We start from the raw sequence: 22962 nt of genomic DNA, 5'->3' as shown, positions 1-22962 counted from the left end.
TGTGCTTTTTGCCATTTTCTTTAATAAAAGGTAGGCCTATGGCATACTCTCTCAAACCCCCTTAATTTTAGGGGGGGTCAACTAAGCTAAAATATGGAAATATTTTAAGATGGTTATACGATGGATCATTTAGCTATTTGATTTAGAATTTTAGGACCCCCATTGTAGGTATAAAAAAAGATAGAAAAACTATTAGATAGAATTTTGAATTTGGCCTTTTTTACTATAGTATACAGAAACACATTGAATAATACATTCATAAATGGCAAAACAGACAGTCCAAAAATAAATAATGAGGAATAAGGTTTTGAAGTGTCTGCCCTATATCTAGGAGATATAAGAAAGCTAAAAAATTAAAATTAAAATTTTAGACACATATTTAAGCCCTTTTTTTGTTGGCACAAAACTACCTCCATACTCCCATAAAACATTTTTTACCTTCAGATGAGTCCCATTTGTTCGTGAGAGTCTCATCTTTCCATAGAGTGCTCATATTAGTTTGAAGGCCAAACCATTCAGATGCTACAGACGTTTTTGTGAGAAGAACAATTTTCGGCCTGTCTCATGGTCTGACAAACATCGCTGTAGCTCGGCCACCTTCCACGGTGGATGCTGTGGATTGAGACATAGACCATGCAAAAAAACTAATATCTCTCTCTAGCTTAAATGGATTTTGATGGGATTTTTTTATTATGTGACTTAGATTGATGCACGGTGAGTCAGTAGACTATTAAGGATTTAAAGAGTGCATGGTGGGTGGAGGAATTGACCTACAAATCTATGGATTTAGCAGCCTATAGCCTATAGTCTGTCAAACAGGTAGGCCTACCTCTTATTTCTTAAAAAGGAAGAGAAAGGCTCCAACACAAAGCTGTCTTGTCTTTGGTAAAGTCTAATTAAAATGAAGACGGTTGAAATGAATTATGCCTACTCGAATTTGCTTACTTTCAGCACCATGAACTGTCCATTTCCAATTGATTGTGACGCGACTGCTGCTTCAAGTTTGAGCACCACAATGTAAGTTACTCGAATCTGGCTTATAGTGAGGTCAATAACTCTGATAAATACATCATGGGCAAGAAACATATATTTTTAAAATTAAATAAAATTATAGTAGTAGCATGCTATCAGAGTTAAATCACATTTACATAAGTATTCAGACCCTTTACTCAGTACTTTGTTGAAGCACCTTTGGCAGTGATTACAGCCTCAAGTCTTCTTGGGTTTGACGCTACAAGCTTGGCACACCTGTATTTGGGGAGTTTCTCCCATTCTTCTCTGCAGATCCTCTCAAGCTCTGTCAGGTTGGATGGAGAGTGCTCTGGCTGGGCCACTCACGGACATTCAGAGACTCCTGCGTTGTCTTGGCTGTGTGCTTAGGGTTGTTGTCCTGCTGGAAGGTGAACCTTCGCCCCAGTCTGAGGTCCTGAGCGCTCTGGAGCATGTTTTCATCAAGGATCTCTCTGTACTTTGCTCCGTTCATTTTTCCCTCTATCCTGACTAGTCTCCCAGTCCCTGCCGCTGAAAAACATCCCAACAGCATGATGCTGCCACCACCGTGCTTCACCGTAGGGATGGTGCCATGTTTCCTCCAGACAGGCCTGATTGGTGGAATGTGGCAGAGATGGTTGTCCTTCTGGAAGGTTCTCACATCTCCACAGAGGACCTCTGGAGCTCTGTCAGAGTGACCATCGGGTTCTTGGTCACCTTCCTGGCCAAGGCCCTTCTCCCCCGATTGCTCAGTTTGGCCGGGCGGCCAGCTCTAGGAAGAGTCTTGGTGGTTCCAAACTTATTCCATGTAAGAATGATGGAGGCCACTGTGTTCTTGGGGACCTTCAATGCTGCAGAAATGTTTTGGTACCCTTCCACATATCTGTTCCTAGACACAATCCTGTCTCGGAGCTCTACGGGCAATTCCTTTGACCTCATGGCTTGGTTTTTGCTCTGACATGCACTGTCAACTGTAGGACCTTATATAGACAGCCTTTTTAAATCATGTCCAATCAATTGAATTTACCACAGGTGGACTCCAATCAAGTTGTAGAAACATCTCAAGGATGGTCAATGGAAACAGGATGCACCTGAGCTCAATTTCGAGTCTCATAGCAAAGGAATACTTACATTTACATTTACATTTAAGTCATTTAGCAGACGCTCTTATCCAGAGCGACTTACAAATTGGTGCATTCACCTTATGATATCCAGTGGAACAACCACTTTACAATAGTGCATCTAACTCTTTTAAGGGGGGGGGTTAGAAGGATTACTTTATCCTATCCTAGGTATTCCTTAAAGAGGTGGGGTTTCAGGTGTCTCCGGAAGGTGGTGATTGACTCCGCTGACCTGGCGTCGTGAGGGAGTTTGTTCCACCATTGGGGTGCCAGAGCAGCGAACAGTTTTGACTGGGCTGAGCGGGAACTGTACTTCCTCAGAGGTAGGGAGGCGAGCAGGCCAGAGGTGGATGAACGCAGTGCCCTTGTTTGGGTGTAGGGCCTGATCAGAGCCTGAAGGTACGGAGGTGCCGTTCCCCTCACAGCTCCGTAGGCAAGCACCATGGTCTTGTAGCGGATGCGAGCTTCAACTGGAAGCCAGTGGAGAGAGCGGAGGAGCGGGGTGACGTGAGAGAACTTGGGAAAGTTGAACACCAGACGGGCTGCGGCGTTCTGGATGAGTTGTAGGGGTTTAATGGCACAGGCAGGGAGCCCAGCCAACAGCGAGTTGCAGTAATCCAGACGGGAGATGACAAGTGCCTGGATTAGGACCTGCGCCGCTTCCTGCGTGAGGCAGGGTCGTACTCTGCGAATGTTGTAGAGCATGAACCTACAGGAACGGGTCACCGCCTTGATGTTAGTTGAGAACGACAGGGTGTTGTCCAGGATCACGCCAAGGTTCTTAGCACTCTGGGAGGAGGACACAATGGAGTTGTCAACCGTGATGGCGAGATCATGGAACGGGCAGTCCTTCCCCGGGAGGAAGAGCAGCTCCGTCTTGCCGAGGTTCAGCTTGAGGTGGTGATCCGTCATCCACACTGATATGTCTGCCAGACATGCAGAGATGCGATTCACCACCTGGTTATCAGAGGGGGGAAAGGAGAAGATTAATTGTGTGTCGTCTGCATAGCAATGATAGGAGAGACCATGTGAGGATATGACAGAGCCAAGTGACTTGGTGTATAGCGAGAATAGGAGAGGGCCTAGAACAGAGCCCTGGGGGACACCAGTGGTGAGAGCACGTGGTGCGGAGACAGATTCTCGCCACGCCACCTGGTAGGAGCGACCTGTCAGGTAGGACGCAATCCAAGCGTGGGCCGCGCCGGAGATGCCCAGCTCGGAGAGGGTGGAGAGGAGGATCTGATGGTTCACAGTATCAAAGGCAGTCGATAGGTCTAGAAGGATGAGAGCAGAGGAGAGAGAGTTAGCTTTAGCAGTGCGGAGCGCCTCCGTGACACAGAGAAGAGCAGTCTCAGTTGAATGACTAGTCTTGAAACCTGACTGATTTGGATCAAGAAGGTCATTCTGAGAGAGATAGCAGGAGAGCTGGCCAAGGACGGCACGTTCAACATCCAACATTACTTACGTAAATAAGGTATTCCTGTTTTTATTTTTAATATATTTGCAAAAAAAAATAAAAACCTGTTTTCACGTTGTCATTATGAGTTATTTGTGTGTAGATTGATGAGGGAAAAAATTATTTAATCAATTTTAGAATAAGGCTGTAATGTAACAAAATGTGGGAAAAGTCAAGGGGTCTGAATACTTTCAGAATTTAAACCTAATATTGAGGTGATTATTAATGTCTGGGGTCATTTGGTTTTGCTTTTGCTGTTCTCCAAGTAGCATGTTAGAGTTTTTAAATTGTGTAGAAATGCAGTAAATTCGCCTCACCGGTTTCACTGACACCACTGATTGATATATAGGCTAATAAACTAATTCTAAAACACTGAGAAATATTGAAATTTCATCAGGTACAAATTACATGACCCTCCCCTGGATTCAAATTGAAAAAGCATGACCCTACCCCATTTACCTCCAGGTAACCATTCTGTACATTTCGATCCATCCCTTAAAGCGGGATGGATAGGTAAGTGTATAACGCGAAGGTCTAAAAACCCAAAGGTTGCGTTTTCGAATCTCATCATGGACAACTTTAGCATTTTTGGTAATTAGCAACTTTTCAACTACTCCTACTTTTTAGCTACTTTGCAACTACTTAGCCTAACCCTAACCTTAATTAACACTTTTATCGAACTCTTCCCCTAACCTTAAAATCTAACTCCTAACCTTAACCTTAACCTTAACCCCAAACCACTAACCCTAACCTAGCTAATGTTAGCCAGCTAGCTAATGTTACCCCCCCAAAAATGAAATTCGCAACATATTATACGTTTGCAAATTCGTAACAATCATATATTTTGCTAATTCGGAACATATTGTACATTTTGCAAATTCGTAAAGTATCATACGAATTGTAATTTGTAACATATCATACAAAATGGATGATGGACATCCACAAATTAATACATACCATACGAAACATAATATTTCATCCTAAAGGGAGCATTTCGGATTTACGTACATAATAATGCGAAAGGCTATGAGACCGGGTTGAACTCTGCTCTTCTCTTTTTCCATTTTTGCTTCAGGGGAAGGAGAAAACTCTAGCTCGCTACATTAAGGGACAGTTTGCATCTGAAATTAATGGTTTGTAAAAGGAATGTCTGCAAAAGCAATACATCGTTCTGTAAAGCCTAGATATAAATTGCAAATATGAATGGGTCACATGAGAATCAAACCATGGGTTAATTTGCAATACAAACTATGGAATGGATGGGAGTGTGTGATTACAGTAAGGATTTGGAGGCACTCCTTCCTTTGGTTATTTTGCAGGATGAAACATGCACATATTTTTATAAATATCTGCTTTGGACTGTTTTACAGTCAAACCCTACTAGACATGAACATAACAGGCTTAAGGACGTGGTTACGCTCTGTCACAGATTACTTCAATTAATTGAAGCTTCCTGAAATAGATGCAGTGAAATGGACCAAAACATGTTAACATACTGATAGCGAGGCATGTGGCTTTTCTGTTATGACAATCAGTTTTGACTCAATTTCACTAAAGCGTTAGACAAGTCGACTACTGGAGTTATATGAAAAATATGACGGTGGACTAAAACTTGGTCAAATGGCTCGGAGAAAGAATAATTATATTTCCATGGATTACAATACAATTTCAAGAGGATTTAGAGTATTACCATCTATGACACGACGAATGAACACAGAACACAACAGTGAATGGATGCTATGTGGACAAGGCCACATGAGGGTGATGTCTCATTAGGAGCCAGCAGTGAGACAGAGAGCTGCCTGTAATAGGAGGTGGAAAACAACAGTGACTCAAGCAGTGGCAGCTTATTTTGTTTAGACATTTTAATTGGTAGAATGTAGAGCGAAGCTAAAAATGTCTCTATACAGGGATCCGGCATGAGAAAAGAAAACTTTAACCATGACACCTACTGTATACCTACAGTTGATGGTGGATACACTACATGGTCAAAAGTATGTGGACCTGCTCGTTGAACATCTTATTCCAAAATCATGAGCATTAATATGGAGTTGCTATGCAGTTGCTGCTATAATAGACTCCACGCTTCTGGGAAGGCTTTCCAATAGATGTTGGAACATTTCTGCGGGGACTTGCTTCCATTCAGCCACAAGAGCATTAGTGAGGTCGGGCACTGATGTTGGGCGTTTAATCCTGGCTCGCAGTCGATGTTCCAATTCATCCCAAAGGTGTTCGATAGGGTTTAGGTCACGGCTCTGGGCAGGCCAGTCAAGTTCTTCCACACCGACCTCGCTTTGTGCACTGGGGCATTGTCATGCTGAAACAGGAGAGGGACTTCCACAAACTGTTGGCACAAAGTTGGCAGCACAGAATCGTCTAGAATGTCATTGTATGCTGTAGCGTTAAGATTTCCCTTCTCTGGAACTGGGGCCTAGCCCGAACCATGAAAAACAGCCCCAGACCATTATGCCTCATCCACCAAACTTTACAGTTGGCACTACGCGTTCAGGCAGGTAGCATCCGCCAAACCCAGATTTGTCCGATGGACTGCAAGATGGTGAAGCATGATTCATTACTCCAGAGAACACGTTTCCACTGCACTAGAGTACAAAGGCGGCAAGCTTTACACCACTCCAGCCGATTCTTGGCATTGCGCATGGTGATCTTAGGCTTGTGTGTGGCTGCTCGGCCATGGAAACCCATTTCATGAAGCTCCCGACGAACAGTTATTGTGCTGACGTTGCTTACAGAGGCAGTTTGGAACTCGGTAGTGAATGTTGCAACCGAGGCCAGACAATTTGTACGCGTTACGTGCTTCAGCACTCGGTGGTCCAGTTCTGTGAGCTTGTGTGGCCTACTACTTCACGGCTGAGCCGTTATTGCTCCTAGACATTTCCACTTCACAATAGCAGGACTTGCAGTTGAGCAGGGCAGCTCTAGCAGTACAGAAATTATGAAACTATTACTTCTTGCCACGTTGAAAGTCACCGAGCTCTTCAGTAAGACCTACTGCTAATGTTTGTTTATGGAGATTGCATGTCTTTGTGCTCGATTTTATACACCTGTTAGCAACGGGTGTGGCTGAAATAGCCGAATCCACTAATTTGAAGGGGTGTCCACATACATTTGTATACATAGTGTACATTTTACATTCAATAGCGACTGGCAAATGAGTGAATGCAGCAGAATCAGTGAGTAGTCAGATCACTATCTGTGAAATGTTTGAAAGGACACTGGCCTAATGGTCTTATCTAGATAACCTTTGAACCAGGCCATTTGATCAATAGGTCTAATCCCCTGTTTAAGTCTGATAACAGCTAGTTACTGAGAGTGGGTGTTGACAGTGTGAGGAGCACTCACTTCCCTTGTCTTAAGCACGTGAACCATGAACATAAACAGAGACACACCCCAATGAAAGCCGCAAAATAACAACAATGAAAGCCGCAAAATAACAACAATGAAAGCCGCAAAATAACAAAATAGGCCGAGGCGAAGAGAGACAATACAAGGCTACAATCTAACGTGCTCCAGTGTTTGCCCAGGCATTCCAGCTTGGGACCACATGGTCGTCACAGTGTGTGTGAGTCGGACCAGAATGATGTGCACTACAGGGCTGGAGCCACAGCCCCAAACACTGCAGCCGGAGCCCATTCTCTCTCTCTCAGACTTCTAGACTTCTTCCCAGCTGAGGCTTCTCTAACCGCTCATTTGAGGAGCTACTTTTCACCAGGCACTGAGCCATTCACAGAATCCCAACTCCTGGACCATTCATGTCTCTAGAGCTCAGATGGGTTTTAAGGAATTGTGTGAATTACTGTGTTATTTGTCATGTATGAAGATTATGATACCTGTATTTTGGATTAATACTGAGATTTCAGGGTTATAATAAATGCACACCTGCAAGATTAGCCTAGTCATATTTATCGTGAGATTACCTCTCCAGTCAGATCTATGCATGTTCTTATTACTATGCTAAATAAGGGGATGAAATGTCTTAGCATTTCAGCTATAGGTCCATAGCCTCACACTCATTGCTCTGAAATGTGCCTGTGTTACCATAGGAACAGATATTCAGCAACCTCGGGATACCATTGTATGAATGTGTTATTTATTACTGAGAAATGTAGCATATGCATTTATGTCCACTCAGTACCTAGCTGCAACTCAATCAATGATTTTTACTCTCCTGACTGAGTTGTTTTGACATTGAAAACACAAAACAAGTTAGAGACATACTCAGGAATTTCGAAATAGGTCAGTAACTAATATTGTTTTAAATGAGTGGTGTATATTTGAGCTGCCAATAAGACTTTTAAAAATATGGGGTCCAATGTTTATTTAGATATAAATGTGTGTTTATTTTGGTTGAGAGTTCCCATTCTCCGGCCCTTCTCTGAGGGGGTAGAGTGTCTTGCTCAACCTCCCCCAATCCCTGGAACTTGATTTGAATTAGTCTTGTTGAAAAGCCAGGGGGATAAGTCAAGGGGGTTTGTACTGAACTTGTAAAGCAAGACAGAGCTGGGGCCACAGAACAGGATGTCTCCAAGTAAAAACCATGTAATTCATGGATCTGCCCAGTTGAGCCATATTCCCACCATGCATTGCATGCAAAGCCTTGGGCTCTCAGACACTAATCAAACTAATAACTTAATGTAGTCAGTGTTGCTACCGCTATGTCTAAATGGTCAGAAAATGTCAATGGAAGTGTCATGATTAACCACCTCAAGATAGCTTCTCCAAAGCTCTACTCCATCACAAGTGAGCAAGAGCAGAAACCCAACAGGCATTGATGATTGTGATATTTCTATTCATCTCTTTAATGTACACAGGATAAACTCCCTACAATGGCTAGTGAAAATACTCAGGGCCAAGTGCACACAAACAGTGAAGGAAACTGAAGAATCCCTAAATATACCCTCCTCACACAAGAACAGAAACTCAGATAAGAGAACCATGGTAGTAGCAGAACAATGAGCAAATAGCCTTTTCCAGAGAATGTTGGTTTCCTCTTTGCACAGGAACAATAGGCGAGGCAGGGTGTTTTTAACAGTCAGAAAAACGTACTCATGGGAATTCCACTGTCAATAGGAAGGATGTCAAACTCATAGGGATTATCTTTCTATGGCCAGGTTTTTCTCTCACAAACAATAGATCCAGAAAAGCAGATACCAATCCTTTATCAGTAGATGTATATAAGTTACTGTATATTTGTGAAATAAACAAACAGTTACATACATTTTTTTATTTTGATATCTGAGTGAGACCTTCCACCTAGTACAGTAAGTAATTGCAGAGGGACTGGAATCATCAAGCAGAGAACAGCTGGAAATCATGATTCATGATTATTATAAACAAGCTAGCTGGAGCATGCCCAGACTAGAAGGGATACAGCTTTTGTTAAATTGACACCAGAAGTTGATTTCATTTAGCATTTTAGCTAGCTCTAACCCTTTTCCTAACCTTAACCTATGTCTTCTAACCTGCTATATTATCCTAACCTGCTACAAAAAGTCAAATCTGACAAAAGCTATATCCCATCTAGTCAAAACCAGACTAGATGGCAACGCATCCTGTTTCTCTTATTGCCCACAGATTTACTTCAAAACGCAGTCTGATATCATACCCACCTCATCACGATTACAAATCACTCGGACACAATGTGAGATCAGTTACATTTCACACTTCTGAACTCACAAGCCCCACCACCTAACCCATACTTGTGAAATGTGTTGCAAGAGTGAAACCAGCGTGGCATCCAATTATTTGATTACCAAATGAGTTCTTTGGAATGCAAACTCATTAAATGTGGAATGGAATGTATGACAAATAACGTGTCAAGACAATGCATACATCGAAGATTCAACCGTGATGAAAGCTACGCAGAGACTCAGCTGTTTTGTTAATATAAAAATATGGCATTGCATTGAAACATGGTGTATTTGGTATTTATTTAGATTCCTTTTGTGTATACATAAACAGCTATGGATTGATAAATGTACAGTGAACAGAACAGCATAATGTTTGACATACAGTTGAAGTCGGAAGTTTACATACACTTAGGTTGGAGTAATTAAACTCGTTTTTCAACCACTCCACAAATTTAATTTGAACAAACTATAGTTTTGGCAAGTTGGTTCGGACATCTACTTTGTGCATGAAACAAGTAATTTTTCCAACAATTGTTTACGGACAGATTATTTCACTTATAATTAACTGTATCACAATTCCTGTGGGTCAGAAGTTCACATACACTAAGTTGACTGTGACTTTAAACAGCTTGGAAAATTACAAAAAATGATGTCATGGATTTAGAAGCTTCTGATAGGCCAATTGACATCATTTGAGTCAATTGGATGTGTACCTGTGGATGTATTTCAAGGCCTACCTTCAAACTCAGTGCCTCTTTGCTTGACATCATGGGAAAATCAAAAGAAATCAGCCAAGACCTCAGAAAAAACATTGTAGACCTCCACAAGTCTGGTTCATCCTTGGGAGAAATTTCCAAATGCCTGAAGGTACCACGTTCATCTGTACAAACAATAGTACGCAAGTATAAACACCATGGGACCACACAGCAGTCATACCGCTCAGGAAGGAGACACGTTCTGTCTCCTGGAGATGAACGTACATTGGTGCGAAAAGTGCAAATCAATCCCAGAACAACAACAAAGGACCTTGTGAAGATGCTGGAGGAAACAGGTACAAAAGTATCTATATCCACAGTAAAATGAGTTCTATATCGACATAACCTGAAAGGCTGCTCAGCAAGAATGAAGCACCTGCTCCAAAACCGCCATAAGAAAAGCCAGACTACGGTTTGCAACTGCACATGGGAACAAAGATCGTACTTTTTGGAGAAATGTCCTCTGGTCTGATGAAACAAAAATAGGACTGTTTGGCCATAATGACCATCGTTATGTTTGAAGGAAAATGGTGAGGCTTGCATGCCGAAGAAGACCATCCCAACCATGAAGCACGGGGGTGGCAGCATCATGCTGTGGGGGTGCTTTGCTGCAGGAGGGACTGGTGCACTTCACAAAATAGATGGCATCATGAAATTATGTGGATATATTGAAGCAACATCTCAAAACATCAGTCAGGAAGTTAAAGGTTGGTCGCAAATGGGTCTTCCAAATGGACAATGACCCCAAGCACACTTCCAAAGTTGTGGAAAAATGGCTTAAGGACAACAAAGTCAAGGTATTGGAGTGGCCATCACAAAGCCTTGACCTCAATCCTATAGAAAATGTGTGGGCTGAACTGAAAAAGCGTGAGCGAGCAAGGGGCCTACAAACCTGACTCAGTTACACCAGCTCTGTCAGGAGGAATGGGCCAAAATTCACCCAACTTATTGTGGGAAGCTTGTGGAAGGCTACCCGGAAAGTTTGACCCAAGTTGAACAATTTAAAGACAATGCTACCAAATACTAATGGGGTGTATGTAAACTTCTGACCCACTGGGAATGTGATGAAAGAAATAAAAGCTAAAATAAATCATTCTCTCTACTATTATTCTGACCTTTTACATTCTTAAAATAAAGTGGTGAACTTTTACTAGGATTAAATGTCAGGAATTGTGAAAAACTGAGTTTAAATGTACTTGGCTAAGGTGTATGTAAACTCCCGACTTCAACTGTACATATAATGGCCAACCAGGACCATAGGCACCAATCCTCTAATGGGAATAGTATTATTACATATGAAACACACACACGCCTTTTATGATGGAAACCTGGAGGAAACTCAAACCCCATAACATTGTGATACTATTGCTTCATGGGTAAATTTGCGCTGGGGGATTCAGTAATACACAGGTGAGACGTTACACAACAACAACACTTCACTGAAGCTGCTCCAGGTGGTTATCATTTATGGAATTCAAAGAAAAGTCTTTAAAATTCTTGAAGTCCGTAGGACCCGCGTCTCCGCAGGAGGCCCCTCTGAGTACCTTGCCATTCCACAGTCACAAGCCAGCTCTGAGTCAGCTCTCTGAGCCTCACAATCACTACCAGAGGTGAGCCTCTCTCTGCCAGAGCTGACTGATCTGTCATCAGTCCTCCTGTGCCAAGCAGGGCCAGGCCTGACATAGTCACTGTACAGGAGCATTTCTTCACAAATTAGCCCCAGCAGTCCACACAGGTAAGGAAAAATCTTTGAACTTTGCATAGAGCATTATACCAGCTTGCAATAAATGACTCGAATGGTAAGCTGTATCATTACAACTCTTAAAAGGCTCATGTTAAGGTATCTGGTTTGTGTTCTGAACTTGGAATCTGATCCATTTGTGTCAATCTTAAAGGGCACTAGTCCAAGAAGGCACTGGTTTGATATGGGCCACAGAAAAAAATAACATACTTGAAAAAAGAAAAATGCCATAATATTAGCAGATACAGTATTTGTGGCTCATAGTGGCTAACAGGGGTGATTGTGATTGCACAATACCTTAACAGAGCTGGCATAATAGACATTTCCAACCTTGTGAATAAAGTAATCTATAAAATAAAAATGAATATGCACTTTCCAAATACCTTCAATTCTTGTCAAAGGAACAATGTTCCTGTTAAAACATTGATTTCGTCATTATTATTATAATTTTTTTTTTAGAGTGATTGATGCTAGAATGTGCGTAGCTAAAATGTCTAAATTTCAAATTTTCAATTTCTAAAATCTTTATGCCAAACGTTTGCATTGATTGTTTGTGATCTAGTGGTATATCAAGCTTACACAATCAACATCAACATTTCTAAATCTCTGCAGTCCATTTCACATAGGTGAAACATTCAACATATCAATCCCAAACTCCCACTGAAGTTCAGATTACTCATATGACTAAGGTGCACTAAAATGGGACTCATCTAGACATCTTCTCTTCTGAGAATGGTCTTTCTTTCTTATCTGAATGTTTGGTACTCTTACCTAATCTATTGTGTTAAAAAAAGCAACATAAAAACATCTGAGACGAATATACTAAAAAACTAGTGAACATCAATGATGATGCCTCAATATAAAAGTCCTCTCCCACTCATGCGCTGGTGCACCCAGGCCATAGAGGATTCTGGTAATGTGCGCAGCCCCCTCAGTCAGTCCAGTGGTTTGTGGGAGCTTGTTGTGAGAGTGGTTGACTGGGTTGGCCCCTCTCACACAGGCCCTGGGTAGCTGTAATGGTTGTTGTGATCTGCATCTGCCATCTGCAGGCTGGGTTTGCGGCGCTCCAGTTCCTCGTTCTCGACCTTCTCTGGGCTGGAGCAGTGGGGAGGACCCTGCTTGAATAAGTCTGACACGTGGCGCACCTGTAGGGAGGAGAGGAGTGAAATGGTGTGGGTCAGACAAAGTGAGAGGACCAAGAGTAGGGCTGGAAAATGTGATTGTATACTGTATGTCTGGTGGTGGAGAGCACCATGCAGCTGCTCCACGTCTGAGAGGAACACACAGTGCGTTGCATAACCCCTCCAGCTCTCTAACCAGGCCAGAGAAGTCATAAAACATTGGGCCTGGGAGGGTCCCCAATTGCATGCAGTAGTCTGAAATACGAATCGCGGCTACGCTTTCCAATATGAATCACCCACGTCTCCGAGACTTCCCAAAGGCGCTGCTGAAAGAGGTTAAATCAAAACAGGGGACTAGGAACAGTAGAAAGCCAGCAGACAACACTCACGTTGAGGATGGCAATGAGAGCGCCTTGGAGGAGGCCCACCAGAACGTCGCTCCAGTGGTGCTTGTAATCGGACACGCGGGTGTAGCCCACGTACACTGCAAAGGCCACCAGGAAGAACTGGATTGTGGGTCGGAGGAGTCTGGCCCACTTTGCCCTCAGCCTCGCCTGGACATACAACTAGAGAGAAAGAGAGGGAGGAGATGTTTCAGTTCTCATAAGTAGAGCTATCTTTGTTTGAAGACTATTTGCTTTTACTGCTGATTGAGGTCATTAGTGGTTTTTGTGTTCACAAGTGGTGAACCCTTTCACCAAATAAGGCAATGTTATTTGACTGTAAACTGGCCCCAGTAACATTAAGCCTATCATCATATTTCTGTCCATCAAATATGCCTCAATGAACATCTGAAACACAGCATTTGTTAGTAAATGTTATTTTCATGTATACAGTGTGTGGGAGTCCATTCTACAAGTGGCTAGTATGAAAGCACATTGTTCAGCTTTTACAAAATGCTAACATCAGCAGGCTACATGTAGTCACTAGTCAGATAAACATGTAACAGGCAAGAATTGTATTTAATTTCTTTCTGTCAAGTGTGTCGTTACTTTGTTAAATACACATTAAATGAAATGTGATTTGATTTAGTCAGATAAACATGATATCAGGCAATCATTTAAAAGTTAAATGCCCCTTCATACTAACTCAAATCCCAGCAAAAACTGAAATATGGTATGCTTTGAATTGCATAAACCATGAAAAGACGTTGAATGTTGATCTAATTTATACCCAACTATGGACTGAAAACCATTTTCACAGAAGAGGAAAGCTGCTGCCAGAGTGTCTAACTGGCACATTCATTTCTCTGGGCTGCGACCAGGCTCCTGCCATAGTAGGTGTGTAAATTGGCATCCACGCGTGCCCCCCTACCGCACATACACTCAATCTCAGCATTCAACACTTGTAGGGAGATGGAGATATTAATCACATCTAATAGGGAATATCAAAGGGTCTGTGAGAAACAAAGCAGAGCAGATTACTGATTGCTTTGATTGGCAGTGAGGACCGAGTCGTCTGCTAGAGTCTCCTGCCTGCCTTGTCTGTCAATGGCTAGATTTATTGCTGTCGATCAATGATGACAAACCCTCTGGTGCTGACAACTTGGATGGAAAATGACTGAGGATGGTAGTGGACTGTATTGCCACTCCTATTTGCCATCTCTTCAATCTAAGTCTACAGGAAAGTGTGTTCCCTCAGGCCTGGAGGGAAGCAAAAGTAATTCCGCTACCCAAGAATATTAAAGTACCCATTTCTGGTTCAAACAGCTGAACAAATTAACAACTGACTTTCAGCACGCTGATAGGGAGGGGCACGCAACATGTATGGCACTGAGACAAATGACTGATGATAAGCAGAAAGAAGATTGTGGGAGCTGTTTTGTTAGACTTCAGTGCAGCTTTTGAGGTTATCGATTTTAATCTGCTGCTGAAAAAGATGTGTTATGGCTTTACATCCTCTGCCATATCGTGGATTGAGAGCTACCTACCTAATAGAACACAGAGGGTTTTATTTAATGGAAGCCTCTCTCACGTAAACCAGGTAGAGTGTGATATACCTCAAGGCAGCTGTCTTGGTCCTTTGCTGTTTTCTATTTTCACTAATGACCTACCACTAGCCTTGAGTAAAGCTTGTGTGTTTATGACTCAACATTTACACTTCAGCTACCACAGCAAGTGAAATCACTGCAACCTATAATAAACAGCTACAGTCACTTTTAGAATGGGAGGCTAGTAATAAGCTACACCTAAATACTTAAACTAAAAGCTAAACCCTAAACCTCATCTAAATCTTTTAAAGAATAATGTGGCAATTGAGTGAGTTGAGCAGACTAAACTGCTTGGTGTAACCCTAGATTGCAAACTTACATGCTCAAAACATATTGATGCAACAGTTGCTAAGATGGGGAGATGTCTGTCTGTGATAAAATGCCGCTCTGCTTTCTTGACATTACAATCAACCAAACACATCCAACAGGCCCTAGTTTTATCACACCTGGACTACTGCCCAGTTATATGGTCCAGTGCTGCAAAGAGGGACATAGGGAAATTAGAGTTGGCCCAGAACAGAGTAGCACGTCTGGCCCTTAAATGTACACAGAGAGCTAATATCAAGAACATGAATGTCAATCTGTCCTGGCTCAAAGTAGAGGAGAGATGGACTGCAGACAAGACTACTTGTCTTTGTGAGAGGTATTGATGTGTTGAAAGCACCAAACTGTCTCTTCAAACAGCGAACACACAGCTCAGACACCGATGCATGTCCCAGAAGACATGACACCAGGGGTCTCTTCACAGTCCCTAAGCCCAAAAATAGAGGCTGGGAAATGCAGTGCATTGCACTGTACAGCAATGTACTAGAGCCATGACCACATGGAACTCCTCCACATCAGGTAACTCAAGCTAGCAGTGAAATCAGAAAAAAATACATAAAACATGGGCAGTTAGCCTAGTGGTTAGAGCGTTGGGCCAGTAACCGAAAGGTTGCTGAATCAAATCCCCGAGCAGACAAGGTAAAAATCTGTCGTTCTGCCCCTGAACACGGCAGTTAACCCACTGGTCCCCGGTAGGCTGTCATTGTAAATAAGAATGTGTTCTTAACTGACTAGTTAAATAAAGGTTACATTATAATAAAAAATAAAACACCTCACGGCACAACACGGACTGTAAAGACACGCATGCACACACAGTAATATTGTATTATTGTACCTTTTATATTGTACATGTGTAATTGTGGAGCAGTGTAAATTTGTATAGTGCACAATGTCTTGTGTGATGTATCATTTTATTTATTTATGTTTATTTATTTATTGTTTTGTTGTGATGTAATTGTTTTATTTGATAATTATTTGATTTGATTTATTTCTTATATTTGTTGTATTTGTATTTATTATGTAGATTGTTTTCTTGTGATATAGTTGTTTTATTTGATAATTATTTAATTTATTTCTTCTTCTTATATTTTTTTGTATTTATTATGTAGATTGTTTTGTTGTGATGTAGTTTTATTTATGATGTAGACTAGGTATTCCCAAACTGGGTACTGGGGGTACGCGCAATGCGGTCGGGGGTACGCCAAATAAAAATGTGATTCACATTTAAAAAAAATACGTTTTATTTGTATTTGTTTAAAAAAATTATCTTCACATTTTCAAACAGTTCATTTATATTTTCCAACGAGGCTATACATTTGGGTGAGTTTTTTTTCTCACCTTAGTAGCCTCGTTTCACTGCCAAAAATACAATTAAACCATCTAGTGGTCAGCGAAATAACAATGTCAAATTCAGGTAGCCTAGTCAAATAATGAACATCCAATCACATTAACCATTACTCTCTCGTGGGAATCCCACTAACGGTCCGTATGTAGCCAAATGTAGCTGCTGCTCATTCCGTTTGCGCTAAAATGGATAAATGGTTAAAAAAATTTAAGGCCCGCGTCCATAGAGACACATACCAGCTCTACTGGTAGTACCGCTACTACCAGCTGTACTACACCTGCACCTGTCGACAACACAAGTTGTTTTGCTTCCAAGAGCACATCCAATGCTAGCATCAGTAAATCTACATTTGTTGATAGCCCAGCTAGCATGGACACTGACAGTTACTAAGAGCTACTGCCCCCTTACCCGGGAAAGCACCGAACAACAGACCATCGAAGAGGCGCAAAAATGATGAGAACTACATTGATTTGGGGTTCACTAATATTGGGAGTAGTGCCTTTCCTCAGCCAAAGTGTGTCATATGTGCAAAAGTACTATCTCACAACTCGATGAAACCTTCACTCTTGCGCAGACATTTAGAAACAAAACATGCCAATTTGAAAAATAAGCCACAGGAGTTTTTTGAGTGAGAATTAAGACGACTTTCAAGTAGTAAGACATGTATAAAAGCAACAGATACCATTAATAAGAAGGGGCTAGAAGCGTCTTATATGGTGAGCTACAGAGTGGCTAGGATAGGCAAGCCCCATACTATTGTGGAGGACTTAATTTTTCCTGCTGCCACGGATATGGCTGGGACAATGCTGGGGGAAAAGGCCAAACAATGCCTTCATCATCCTGGTATATGTCCGATACGTTCATGAGGGTCAATTAAGGAAGACATGCTCTTTTGCAAACCACTGGAAACCAGGACAACAGGAGAGGATATTTAAGTACTGGACAGCTTTGTGTCATCAAATGGACTTTGGTGGTCAAGATGTGTTGGTATCTGTACTGATGGCGCATAAGCCATGACAGGGAGACATAGTGGAGTGGTAACGTGCGTGCAAGCAGTTGCTCCCGACGCCACTTAGGTACACTTCAGCATCCACTGAGAGGCTCTTGCTGCCAAGGGAATACCTGACAGCTTGAAAGACATTTTGGACACTACAGTGAAAATGGTTAACTTTGTTAAAACAAGGCCCCTGAACTCTCATGTATTTTCTGCACTATGCAATGATATGGGCAGCGACCATGTAACGCTTTTACAACATACAGAAGTGCGCTGGTTATCAAGGGGCAAAGTATTGACACGTTTTTTTGAATTGAGAGACGAGCTTAAAGTTTTCTTTACTGACCGTAATTTTCACGTGTCTGACCTCTTGCATGATGACGAGTTTCTCACACGACTGGCCTATCTGGGTGATGTTTTTTCTCGCCTGAATGATCTGAATCTAGGATTACAGGGACTCTCCGCAACTATACTCAATGTGCGGGACAAAATTGAGGCTATGATTAAGAAGTTGGAGCTCTTCTCTGTCTGCATTAAGAAGGACAACGGACAGGTCTTTCCATCATTGTATGATTTTTTTGTGTGCAAATGAACTCAAACTTACGGACAATGTCAAATGTGATATAGCGAAGCACCTGAGTTAGTTGGCTGCGTAATTACGCAGGTACTTTCCCGAAACGGATGACACAAACAACTGGATTCTAAATCCCTTTCATACCCTGCCTCCAGTCTACTTACCCATATCTGAACAAGAGAGCGTCATCGAAATTGCAACAAGCGGTTCTGTGAAAATGTAATTTAATTAGAAGCCACTGCCAGATTTCTGGATTGGGCTGCACTCAGAGTATCCTGCCTTGGCAAAACGCGCTGTTAAGACACTGATGCCCTTTGCAACCACGTACCTATGTGAATACCGGCACAGACTGTGTGGAAAATGATTTAAGACTGAGACTCTCTCCAATACATTGCAGAGTTATGTGCATCCTTTCAAGCACACCCTTCTCATTAACCTGTGGTGAGTTATTCACAATTTTCGATGAACAAATAAGGTTTCATATGTAAGATGGTTAAATAAAGAGTAAAATTATTTATCATTATTATATTATTATTTGTGCCCTGCTCCTATTGTATTAGAGCTCTTTGTCACTTCCCACGAGCCTGGTTGTGACAAAAATTCACACTTATTCTCATGTTTAGTAAATGTATCGTATAGTGTGTGTGTGTGTGGCAGGCTTACAATGATGGTAAAAAACAACATTTGAGAGTGCGCTGACCGTGGTGCTAGCTGGAGGTTGAATGTTTGAACCACTGATGTAGACTATTGTTTTGTTGTGATGTAATTGTTTTATTTATGATGTAGACTATTGTTTTGTTGTGATGTGTTGTTTTATTCCTGTTTGGACCCCAGGAAGAGTAACGGCTGCCTTGTCAGCAGCTAATGGGGATCTTAATAAATACTACATTTCACAATGACAAGGGCCAGGGCAGTTGAACTAGATAACCAGGAACAGAACACAGGCCTAGCCTTCATCTCCGGTCTATGACAGTCCAGCAGGGCATTAGCCTCTGTGTCCAAATTCAGCTGAACTTTTGACTTGCCCTTATATATACAGTGGGGCAAAAAAGTATTTAGTCAGCCATCAATTGTGCAAGTTCTCCCACTTAAAAAGATGAGAGAGGCCTGTAATTTCCATCATAGGTACACTTCAACTATGATAACTTTTGTTATTGACCAAATACTTATTTTCCACCATAATTTGCAAATAAATTCATTAAAAATCCTACAATGTGATTTTCTGGATTTTTTTTCTCATTTTGTCTGTCATAGTTGAAGTGTACCTATGATGAAAATTACAGGCCTCTCTCATCTTTTTAAGTGGGAGAACTTGCACAATTGGTGGCTGGCTAAATACTTTTTTGCCCCACTGTATATATATATATATATTGTGCTTATATATATATAAATATATATATATAAGCACAATCACTCTCAGTAAAACCTGCTCTATTTTGCCTTTTCATATCTACCCCATTACTCCTAATTTAAATGGAGAGGCGTTACATCAATTGATTCCATTTCAGAATGTTGAATATAAGGGTGTTTGTAGTCGATATTTGCATCTGTTCCATGAGCCTTGTATACTCACTGCTAGAAACAGCATACAGTACATCCCGAAGGAGGAGTGGCCGGAGTAGAAGGACAACCTGGAAAAATTGAAAAAATGTATGTTCTTAAAAATGGTAATGTTAACCTGTCATGACTGTTTGGAGACTACAGTGGATCTATTCAGTGTGTTTCTACCAGAGCATTAAGCTGTGGTCACCAACCCTTGTCCTGGTGAGCAGCAGTTTGTGCCAGCATTGGTTCCAGTTCAGCACTAACCACTGGCATAGAGCAATGCACCGGTCAACAATATTTCCCTGACACCCTCTACCTCAGTAACTACCTGGACGCAGTGACGTCATGAGAGTTGCCGGTGCAGTTGATATCCAGCATGTAGCCTTTGCAGACCTTGGGGTTGCAGACGGCCATGAAGTTGGGCCGTGGGCGTCCAATGGAGAACTTAGCCAGGTCCGTCAGTGATTGGCTGACAGCTGCCCCGAACAGGAAGGTACCTAGCACCTTGTAGAGCGCCGCCACGTACCCGTTGAACTCAGAGTTAGAGTGAATCCTCTTACTGTAGACCAGGTAGGCCTCTCCTGATGCTAGCTATGGGAAGAGAAAGAGAGAGGAGCTTGAATTACATCTAACCTTCCAGTATCTTCCAGTATGACAGCTAATATCAGGTTTGGTCCACTGGCTACATAGAGAAACGCATGTTTGTGACACTGATCTGGGAATCAATGTAGTCAGACGTTCTTTATCTCACCTAGGTGTCAGAGAGGAAAGTATAGGGCGGGACTCACGATGATGACGGTGCAGGAGATGGTGACTGCAGCCAGCAGGCCGTGGGTGATAGTGTCAGGTTTGAGGGGGTACTTGATGTCCTCATCGTCACAGTACACACCCCTCTGGTAGGGCCGGAAAACGACGGTCATAATGAGGAAAGGCAGTGCCGCTATGAGAAGAAAGAGCAGGCAGGCAACTTGTTAATTCACTCCAACTGGAAAAATGATGTCTGCAACAATTTTATGGATATGATCCAACTGCTGACATCATTTCATTCTTCATTCATTTTTATGTCCAGCATCTGAACTAGCAGGATGTGAATTTTATTTTCTCTTTCATTATTTCACTTCAACTACCAGCATTGACTTTTCCTATAATAAAGGGTGATAAAGTACATCAGGAGCGATTCATGATAATGCTGTTGATTCAAGCTAACGTATATAAAGATTTACGAGAGCATCCATCAGTTAAATAACATATATTTTACATTTCCAGAAACCCAGACATTACATCACTATTCAATCTGGAAGGTTAAATGTTTCTTCAAGGAGCTCTGAGAAGTTTTTTTCTCTCCTCCTTTCCTGAAGACCTCGTTCAGTGGAACAACACTATCCTGAAAATATATCACATTCATGGCCCAGAAAAGCCCAGCATACCAAAGCAGTGCACACCACACATTGAAGTAGGTTGTGAAATGTTTTAGTAGAATCTTTAGAGTAAGAGATTGCAAAAACAAACACATGGACTCAGATGTACACACACACACCCCTCCCCAGTGCACTTCCTTAGAAGACTGACTGATGTGGTGGTGTGCACAAACAAACCCAAATATAGCCTCTCAAGGCTATAGAGTGGATGGAAAATGTACTTGAAACATTCGGAAAACATCTTCGAATCCACACACACACGCTCAACCTGTCTAATGTGTGATGCAAAGCCACAAACACACCATGAGGAAGGCATTATGCGTTCGTTACTGCAGTTCATGTTGATAAACTCAACCTAATGAATAATACTCTTCTAGTCTGTGCTGAATCTACAAATTAAAACGTATGTGAAAAAGACCTTATTGGTACAACTGCTAGGAGCTCCTCCCAGCTAACAATTCTAGGGAGAGAGAAAGTGTTTGTAATATTAGCCCTAATGTTTCACTGATGTTTGAGTGTCTAGTTTTCCAGGAACATTCAATGACAACCTATTCAGCATGTTTTGGGGTTAGAGTTAGGTGAACATTCCCTTAATGTCAAACCAATCCAGAACGTGGTTACCATGTTCTCAGAATATCCAATATTAATATTAATATTTAGACACGTTTCATGGGACGTTGCAATAGAATTCATGTGTCCAGTTTTCTGAGGGTTAGAATATTCCATCAACGTCCCACCAAACATAGTTGCCATACACATTTCTGTGTATCAGTTGTCAGGATGTCACCTGATGGTCCTAAAGAAACGTTCTCTCCACCCATTTCTTTTTCTCTCATTACACATCACACCTTGTTACTGTTGCGGAGCTAATCAAGGCCCTGACTGGTGAACCACTGATCCATTCACAGCTTTGTCTGTTGGCAAGGTTAGGGACACACACAGACAGTGCTTTTAAGCACAGGGTGTTTCTCAATATGCATACTATCGTGCTCCACACTCTCCGAGTGCATTCTCAGAGGACGTTCTTGTAAGGGCGAGAGTGTGGAGAACGCATAAAACATTACATTTAAGAAGCAGTCGCTCCCCCTACTGTATTACCTAATGCTGCACCTCCCCCTTCACTGAACCTTCTTCCAGCCAGGACAATGGCAACAATAGACGAAACAAGAAATAAACAAAGCAAGCGTTTTACTTCATAATTATCAGATTGATATACAGTGGGGCAAAAAAAGTATTTAGTCAGCCACCAATTGTGCAAGTTCTCCCACTTAAAAAGATGAGAGAGGCCTGTAATTTTCATCATAGGTACACTTCAACTATGACAGACAAAATGAGAATTTTTTTCTCCAGAAAATCACATTGTAGGATTTTTAATGAATTTATTTGCAAATTATGGTGGAAAATAAGTATTTCGTCAATAACAAAAGTTTATCCCAATACTTTGTTATATACCCTTTGTTGGCAATGACAGAGGTCAAACGTTTTCTGTAAGTCTTCACAAGGTTTTCACACACTGTTGCTGGTATTTTGGCCCATTCCTCCATGCAGATCTCCTCTAGAGCAGTGATGTTTTGGGGCTGTTGCTGGGCAACACGGACTTTCAACTCCCTCCAAAGATTTTCTATGGGGTTGAGATCTGGAGACTGGCTAGGCCACTCCAGGACCTTGAAATGCTTCTTACGAAGCCACTCCTTCGTTGCCCGGGCGGTGTGTTTGGGATCATTGTCATGCTGAAAGACCCAGCCACGTTTCATCTTCAATGCCCTTGCTGATGGAAGGAGGTTTTCACTCAAAATCTCACGATACATGGCCCCATTCATTCTTTCCTTTACACGGATCAGTCGTCCTGGTCCCTTTGCAGAAAAACACCCCCAAAGCATGATGTTTCCACCCCCATGCTTCACAGTAGGTATGGTGTTCTTTGGATGCAACTCAGCATT

The 22962-nt window shown here is 41.9% G+C and overlaps 1 protein-coding gene across 2 annotated transcripts in view; it reads right to left on the bottom strand.

Moving 5' to 3' along the window:
- Positions 1–8794: 8794 nt before the first annotated feature.
- Positions 8795–22962, bottom strand: part of LOC139578351 (phospholipid phosphatase 2-like) — a 35318-nt gene continuing 21150 nt past the window's right edge. For both annotated transcript variants that reach the window (XM_071405815.1, XM_071405816.1), the window contains exons 2-6: positions 20393–20544; positions 19933–20195; positions 19633–19690; positions 13222–13398; positions 8795–12856 (exon numbers count right to left, since the gene is read on the bottom strand). In XM_071405815.1, the coding sequence (XP_071261916.1) occupies positions 12704–12856; positions 13222–13398; positions 19633–19690; positions 19933–20195; positions 20393–20544 (803 nt within the window). In that variant the 3' untranslated portion in view covers positions 8795–12703. The remainder of the gene's footprint in view (positions 12857–13221; positions 13399–19632; positions 19691–19932; positions 20196–20392; positions 20545–22962) is intronic.

This window comes from Salvelinus alpinus, chromosome 6, assembly GCF_045679555.1.
Source record: "Salvelinus alpinus chromosome 6, SLU_Salpinus.1, whole genome shotgun sequence".
Lineage (NCBI taxonomy): Eukaryota > Metazoa > Chordata > Actinopteri > Salmoniformes > Salmonidae > Salvelinus > Salvelinus alpinus.
The sequence above is the reverse complement of the archived record's forward strand: the minus strand, read 5'-3'. Positions and strand labels throughout refer to the sequence as shown.